General features: G+C 28.8%; 1 protein-coding gene across 1 annotated transcript; it reads right to left on the minus strand.

Moving 5' to 3' along the window:
* Window positions 1-1,068: 1,068 nt before the first annotated feature.
* LOC138340483 (uncharacterized) lies at window positions 1,069-4,513 on the minus strand. The gene is made up of 7 exons (XM_069292208.1): window positions 4,358-4,513; window positions 3,682-3,849; window positions 2,723-2,813; window positions 2,285-2,636; window positions 2,149-2,203; window positions 1,432-1,958; window positions 1,069-1,240 (listed from the first exon to the last, which is right to left on the minus strand). The coding sequence occupies exons 1-7, from the start codon at window positions 4,511-4,513 to the stop codon at window positions 1,069-1,071; spliced, it is 1,521 nt and encodes a 506-aa protein (XP_069148309.1).
* Window positions 4,514-8,298: the final 3,785 nt, after the last annotated feature.

The following is an 8,298-nucleotide window of genomic DNA, read 5'->3' on the forward strand; positions in this document are numbered from 1 at the left end:
TTACATTGTTATAACATGTTTTTTTATTGAATCATATTACTTTTCTTACAAATGTCATACATTGTTTATACAAATGTTCATATATTAACAAATGTTAACATTAATAAGTCATATAATCATATAACATTCATATAGTTATTGCATAATGAATGAGGACTACATACAAAATTTATACATTTATACAATCAATACTTGCATATGAAAATAACGTATGTTTATGTTCTACATATAAAATTATAATATGTTATAATTCATACATTTTTCATACAGTATTCATACCAGTAATATAGGTAACATTTGTTTCTGTTTGTATTTTGAAAAATATATTTGAAAATATACAGTATTCATATAATATTCATACAAACAATTTTATGCAAAAGTCATACACATTTTTTAAGGTATAATTATATATTTAATCATATTGTCATGTTGAATCATATGTCAGTACTAATTTCATATAATTTTCATACATTATGCATATAAGAATTTATATGATATAATTCGTAAATTTTTCATACATTATTCATGCCAGTAATATAAGTAACATCTGTTTCTGTTTGTTTTTGAAAGTATACAGTATTCATATAAAACAAATTTATGCAATAGTCATACACATTTATTAAGGTATACTTATATATTTATTCATATTGTCGTGTTGAATCATATGTCAGTACTATTTCATATATTTTTCATACATTATGCATATAAGAATTTAACATTACATATTGAAAATTGCAATTTATACTAAAATCATACACATTTAACATTTAAAAAAAATATATTGAAGCAGACTGTCATTTATATAATTTTTTAAAAATAAGTATATATATAACATTTGTCTATGTTCTATATATCAAATTATAATATGACATTAATAATTCATATAATGTTCATACATGATTCATACAGTGTTCCTATATTTTAAAGTGAGACACAATTTTTTAATTAGTAATAATTTATATAAACCATCAGTATTCATAATAAAAAACTGAGAAATTACATAAATTGTTCATAAGTTAAAAAAAAAATAAGTCATTAAAAAAAATGTACATTGTGCCATGGAGATTTCTACTTCCTGTTACGGAATTTATGAGTAGGATAATTGGTGGTGTCCATAACTTGTTCTTTATGAGTTCGAGGTCCACCCTTCTTGCTAGCAACTGTTCGTGTAACTTCACTTTCACTTACTGCACCTTCATCGTTCTTTGATTTTGCATAATGCCAAAGTAATGTACCATATCTTTGACGATGATATTTTGAATCAATATCAATATGTGATATATCAAAAAACCATTGCTCATGTATTCGGTAAATAGAGATGTGTATAGACCACAATCACTGTAAAAAAATTGAAATAATAAAAAATTTGTAATGACTATAAAGCAAATTCAATTTAAGATGAATAAAAAATAATGTAAGAAGTATACATACTTTGAACTTTCTTCTTGTTGAGGAACATGTGTAACATTCTTGATACTTAGAGGTTCAGAGTGAGACTTTTCTTGATAATCAGAGAGATTATTCGCATACAAATCAAGCCTTTTGCCATAAAACTCTGTGCTCGTCAGAAATAAAGGAATCATGGTTGCAAGTTTATCAACAGCTTCTTTAACTTTCCTTGAATGAACAGATCCTCCCATCGAATCATAGACATATAGACATCTACGTTTGATCCGGAATACAACAAGTAACCAATGGAATTTGTCGTTGATGTTGACTGGGATGATTACTTCGTCAACCCTATCCCACGGAATGTTAGCAAGCAACTTATATCCTCTAATGCATTGTCCAACATCATGGTCCGGTGAAATGCATCTCATGTCACATTCTGACTGTCTCCACTGTTTCTCAATGTTATCAATCCACACCATAAACCAACAATCAACAGTACTGTAAGAAGTGACTGTCTGAGAGTATTTTGCCTTCTTTTGGAGATAATACTTTATTGTATTAATATGCTGTTTCAAAAAATAAATCCATATGTTTCATTCACAGTTCACACATAATTCATACAAAAATATTCATATGTATATCACTGCAACTCAAAACCATAATAATTAATTAAAAAAATGTCTTACCCCGTCCTTCCAAGGTCTGCCCGGTTGACTCATTATGTGAAAAAAAATCCTTTTCTCCGATTTTGACAACGCCAAAGTCCATTTGAGGATGAAATGTGTTTTTAACTTTGGAATATGCTGCTTTCCTGTATATATTAAAATAAGTGTTATATTAATTTTGGAATTTAGAAATTAAATAAAATAATTTTGTTCATCTTACAAAGTACCTTTCATGCCTGCTTGACACATCTTTGAAAATCCATTTATTGAACTCTTCAATCAATTCAACTGGAACATCAAACCCATTGTGATTTTTGAATGGATGTTTGATTTGAAGGAATGTAGGTACTCTATTTGAACTGCTTTCTCCTTCCGACATTTTGATATAAGGAGAAGTATCGTATTTTCCCACATTCTTGTGTATTGTTTGCACATTTGGAGTCGTGGTAGCATTAAGAATTGGATCAAGTGCAATTATTTGTGTCATGGTAAAATCAGGATAATCGTCCAATGTTGGTGGTTTTGATTTTGACGTTGTAGGTTCGTCAACATTGAAACAATCATCAGTTGACTTTTGAGCTTCATGTACATAAAAAATAATAAATAGTTAAATAAAAATAATTTCTTAAATTTACATTTATGTGATAAAAATGAATATATCGTACCAGCTGTGTTTGATATTTGAACTTGTTGTCCAATTGAAACTGTAGGCATAGCTGTTGGATCAGATTGTGCAGCATGATGGTTGACGTTGTCCTGAAATTGTTTTTCACATAATATGTAATTTTTTCATATATTAATCATATGTAATTTTAGAAATACAATTTCATATATGATTAATACATAACATTTATATATAACTGATGAATATAAATATAATTCACATATATATATGTATGCTGTGTTGTTATATTTGTTCATTTAATAGTGAAAAGAGTGATAATAATATAAATATTCATATATAAAGTATGAAAACATTTTTATAAAGTATACATATATATCAATTTATATATTTATCAAACAATATTCATATATAAAGTATACATATATATCAATTTAATACATCATTTTTTCATTAATCATATGTAATTTTAGAAATACAAATTCATACATGATTAATACATAACATTTATATATAACTGATGAAGATATACATAATTCACACACACATATATATGTATGATGTGTTGCTATATTTGTTCATTTAATAGTGAAAAAGAGTGATAATAATATAAATAAACAACTAGTATGAAAACATCAATTTATATATTTATCAAACAATATTCATACATAAAGTATACATATATATATACCTCTGGTTGTTCTTCTGGTATTTGTTCTCCTCTTGACAATCGAATCTCTTTAATTATCAGTTTGGTGGAGTTATCAACATAACTCTTGATATCAGCCATGTGCTTGTGGACCTTATCGTTGTACATAAATTTTTTTATATATAAATAGATTATAAAGTAATTATATTAATTCTTTAAAAATATGTTGGAACTTACAGTGAGTTTAAGTTCTTTCAACTCTGCCTTAACTTGTTAATTAAAAAAAATAAGTATTTGATATGTATATTGTAATTTCAAGAAAAATTATTTTACTTTGAATTTTGTACTTGTACCTTTGCAATATCAGCTTTCAATTCTTCAACTTTATGTTCACTATCAACAACACGATTTTCCGATGATATGTGAATTTCTGAATCATGGTGGCTGCTGGACTGATTTAAAATGGTTTCGTCCATGAGATTTAATTCTTCTTCAGAGAAAATCATATTTCTGAATTTATGCTGCAGCAAATAAAAAATGTATAATGTATAATGATTTATAATGAATGTAATAACATTCTATTAAAAATACCTGATTGTCATGTGTTCTGAAAATTGTTTTCTTCAAATCGTCAAAAAAAATGACGTCATTAGGTGTCTTCCAGTTCAGAATTCTCGATGTGCGATTTGAAACACGTATAGCAATTGTGTTGTCAAATGGATGACAACACTCATAAAATCATATCTGCAATGCTATGTGGAACTGGCTGAATTTGAATGACGATGGATTTTTTTTAAATTTTTGACTGCATGCTTTGAGTGTTAAATTAAAACACTCATTTGCCCAAGGAAATGTGGCATACTGTCCAGACTCGACCAAATCAAAATACAATTTTGAAATTGTTGTTTTTGAAGGGTCTGATGCAGTCAGAAAAGAAGAAATAAAGTACAAGATCCCAATTTTTAGACGGTCATCTTCTTTCCAAAAATTTTGCAATTTAAACTTGTAATAAAAATCTGACTTGGATACTTTATTAAAATCTCTGAAATTTTCAGCAATGAGTTTGTTTGGAACATATGGGTCAGATACAAAATCAGAAACAGGTCCACATTTCAAATCAGTTATAGCAACAAACTCTTTTAACCCAAAATGTAACTCTTTACCATTTACTTTTATGACAAACATGTCATCCCTAACATTTTCTTTCCCAAGTAGAAATAAGTGTCTCAACAATTGACATTGGATTTTAATGTGATGCAAATTATAAAAAAAATCCAAAAGATGTTTCATCTAGGAATTGTTGAAACTTATCTTGACCTAAAAAGGTCAACAAATCCGCAAACACATTCATGTTAATACATGAAGACAAATGTTTTTGTGTCTTCTCCTTCTAAAAAATTGTAAAAATTAAATTAATATGTTTATCATACTATATTCATACATTGTTAATGTGAAGAAAAAAACAAAATATAGAATTTCATACATATAACATACAAAACTTAATACAATAATCATACACATATTGATACATTACTCATATGTTGATAGGTAAGTGAAACAAATATGGAATTTCATACACATATCATGCCAAATTAATACAGTGAATCATACACAATTTATACATGTTTCATATATTGATATTATAATAGAAAAAAATATGTAATTTCATACACATAGTATACAAACATAATACAATATAATCATACACAATTCATACATTGTTCATACACAATTTATTCAACACTAAATATACAAATCAAAACATAAAGTATGTAGTTTAATTATGGATATTAATATTCAACAATATCATAAAAACTTGATACAAAACTTAATACATTAATCATACACATATTGATACATTACTCATATGTTGATAGGTAAGTGAAACAAATATGGAATTTCATACACATATCATGCTAAATTTATACAGTGAATCATACACAATTCATACATGTTTCATATATCGATATTGTAATAGAAAAAAATATGTAATTTCATACAGTGAATCATACACAATTCATACATTGTTTATACATTTATAATGTAATAAAATAGATGTAGCATTTCAAACAAATTCATACAAGCTTACAACATTCTTTCATACACAATTTATTCAACACTAAATATACAATCAAAACATAAAGTATGTAGTTTTTAGGGAAAATACCCAAGTACCCCCTCAACCTATGACCGAAATCCCAGAGACACACTTATACTATACTAAGGTCCTATTACCCCCTGAACTTATTTTATATGTAATTTTCTACCCCTTTTTAGCCTACATGGCACTAGTTCAAAAAAAAGAGTCAACCATCGTTGGGCCCACAAGATAGTGCCACGTAAGCTAAAAAGGGGTAAAAAATTATTAATATAATAAGTTCAGGGGGGTAATAGGACCTTAGTATAGTATAAGTGTGTCTCTGAGATTTCGGGCATAGGTTGAGGGTGTACTTGGTCATTATCCCTAGTTTTTATTATGGATCTTAATATTCAACAATATCATAAAAACTTGATACAAATATTTCATACACTTCTATACTAAAATTATATATTAAGTATTTTATACACAAATAACACAACATAAAACATGTACTATACTATTCACAATTAAACTCGAAATTAGAACAAAATTAAATAGATAATTTTAATTAAAATTTTAAAAAAAAACTTTTACTATCCTTTTTGGGTTTAACTGTTTCTTCTTCTTCTAAATGTGAAGTATCAATTTCAGAGGCTCTTGGTTTTTTTGATTTTGATTTTATCAACTCTTATACAAAATCAGATTCAGAATCTGATGAGTACTCAATTTGTTTTCCTTTCCTCTTTCTTTCGCCCTTTTCTCAGATTCATCTACTTTTTGCTTTTCTTTCCCTTTTCTCGATTTCCTTTGGATGTTTTTTTTTTTGATTTCCCTGTTCTAGATTTGTCTTTTGCAGATGAAGGCTGAGTTTGTGTTTGTAACAAAATTTTGAAAGATGGAGCATGAAATTCCTCTGAGCTTGCTTCATCATTCAGTCTTCTACTTTTTCGCGGGGTTTCATTGCCTCTCTTCGACATTATACAGTTTTGTTAGTGCAAAAGATTAAGATTTGAGTGCAAAAAAGGAAGATGTGAGTGCAAAAATGAGAGAATTGGTGAAGAAGATTGTTAAGAGTGAAAGTTTTTTGAGCGAAATTTGGTGAAAAATTAATTGTTAGGCGTGCAAAAGAGAAGATTTTGTGAGGCTTTGGGGAAGAACAATATTTTGGGGAACATAAATTTTTTTTTTAGATAACGTGTGACAGTTTTAAAAATAAAACTGTAATTATTTTAGATATTGATGGGTAGTTATTAATTATGGAATGATAAAATCTCAATTATTTTGTAATTTTTTTTAAAAAGGTAACTATATAATATTTAATTTAATTTACACTAGTTAAGAGTTTTGTTTAAGAAAGGTAACTTAAAATAATTAATTTAATGAACTACATTAGTTTAAAAAAGGTAACTGAATAATAAATGTATTTATTTAAATAAGTTAATTATTATTTAAAAAAATTAATGAGAATAATATATTTTTTCTTGATATGCTATAACTTGATAATAATATGCTATAAGTAGTTTATTATAAAAAAGTATGTTTATAACTTGATATATATCATCTTAAATGTGTGTGTAGTGTTATTTTTATTTAATCAATTTCTCTTCTCCAATTAATTCCAGCTCAGCTCTCCTTTCCCACCCAATTTCTTTTTAATCCAACTAAATAATAAAAATCTAGCCCACCAATAATTCAACCGCCCCAGCCCGTTCCCTCTTTTTGACCCGTCCTTTTTTCCCCTTTCACAAAGGAATCTAGAGGCGTACAGTAGCAAAGACGATTTCAAATCCTCCAACATCTATAACAAGCACGAGTAAAGACGCGTGAAGAAACGACAACCCACGGTGTCCCCCCAACGGCTATCAAAAAGTGACAATAGCGCGCATCGAATCCAACGGCGCGAGAACCACGAGGAACCAGACGCGCCTTAGTGTTGGATTTTATTTGCCCTAAATTTCTTACCATAAATAGGTTTTCCTTTTAGGAAAAGGTTTTGGATTGACTAATCCTTTTGCTGGTAGGAAAAGGTTTAGGACTCTATAAATAGAGGCATGTTCCTTCTAACTTAATCAACATTCACAATATTGTCTTAAGGACTTTGAGAGTTTTGGATTGGGGGAGAATTTGTGGGTCACAAGCTTGATACGTCATCACTTGTGTGAACCTCTCATGTATTTCGAGCGAATTTGTTGAGGTTGTTTCTCTCTGTATTTTGTACTCTCATATTTATAGTGGATTGCTCATCTGTTTGTGAACGTAGGTCGATTGACCGAAACACGTTAAATCTTTGTGTATTTTGGTATATTTCTCGTTGTCTTCTTACTCGTGGTCTTTTGAGGTTTGCATTGCTAGCTTCAGCATATACACCTGCTTATTTCCAATCCTAACAAGTGGTATCAGAGCCAGATTCAATGATGGAGTCAGGTTCAGTGGTTCGATAATCGATGATTGAACCAGGTTAGAAAGAGGTGTTCATCTTGGCGAGTGTAGTTCTAGCAGCAACCTTTTTGACAGTAATGAAGATTTTGTTGGAGAAATTGTTTCAGAGAGGTTCTCTGTGTTGAGACATAAATTTTGCAAAGGAGATTATGGAGAGGAGAAGCAAGTTGTTGAAGATTGAGTGAAGAAGGTGGACAAATTTATTTTGCTAGAACTTCAGGCCAAGGGGGAGATTTTCGGGTTTTATTTGCCATAAATAGGTTTTCCTTTAAGGAAAAGGTTTTGGATTGACTAATCCTTTTGCTGGTAGGAAAAGGTTTATGACTCTATTAATAGAGGCATGTTCCTTCTAACTTAATCAGCATTCACAATGTAGTCTTAAGGGCTTTGAGAGTTTTGGATTGCGGGAGAATTTGTGGGTCACAAGCTTGATACGTTATCACTTGTGTGA

The sequence above is a fragment of the Solanum lycopersicum genome, chromosome 12 (assembly GCF_036512215.1).
Source record: "Solanum lycopersicum chromosome 12, SLM_r2.1".
Classification (NCBI taxonomy): Eukaryota; Viridiplantae; Streptophyta; class Magnoliopsida; order Solanales; family Solanaceae; genus Solanum; species Solanum lycopersicum.

What these genes read in the sequence shown, in the direction of transcription:
- LOC138340483 (XM_069292208.1), bottom strand. Translation starts at nt 4,513, where the DNA reads ATGTTTGTCATAAAAGTAAATGGTAAAGAGTTACATTTTGGGTTAAAA. An exon ending in ATTTCAGAGATTTTAATAAA is followed by an intron (nt 3,850 to 4,357) that starts GTATCCAAGTCA and finishes TATTTGCTGCAG; the next exon opens with CATAAATTCAGAAATATGAT. An exon ending in TCAAATATCAAACACAGCTG is followed by an intron (nt 2,637 to 2,722) that starts GTACGATATATT and finishes ATGTACATGAAG; the next exon opens with CTCAAAAGTCAACTGATGAT.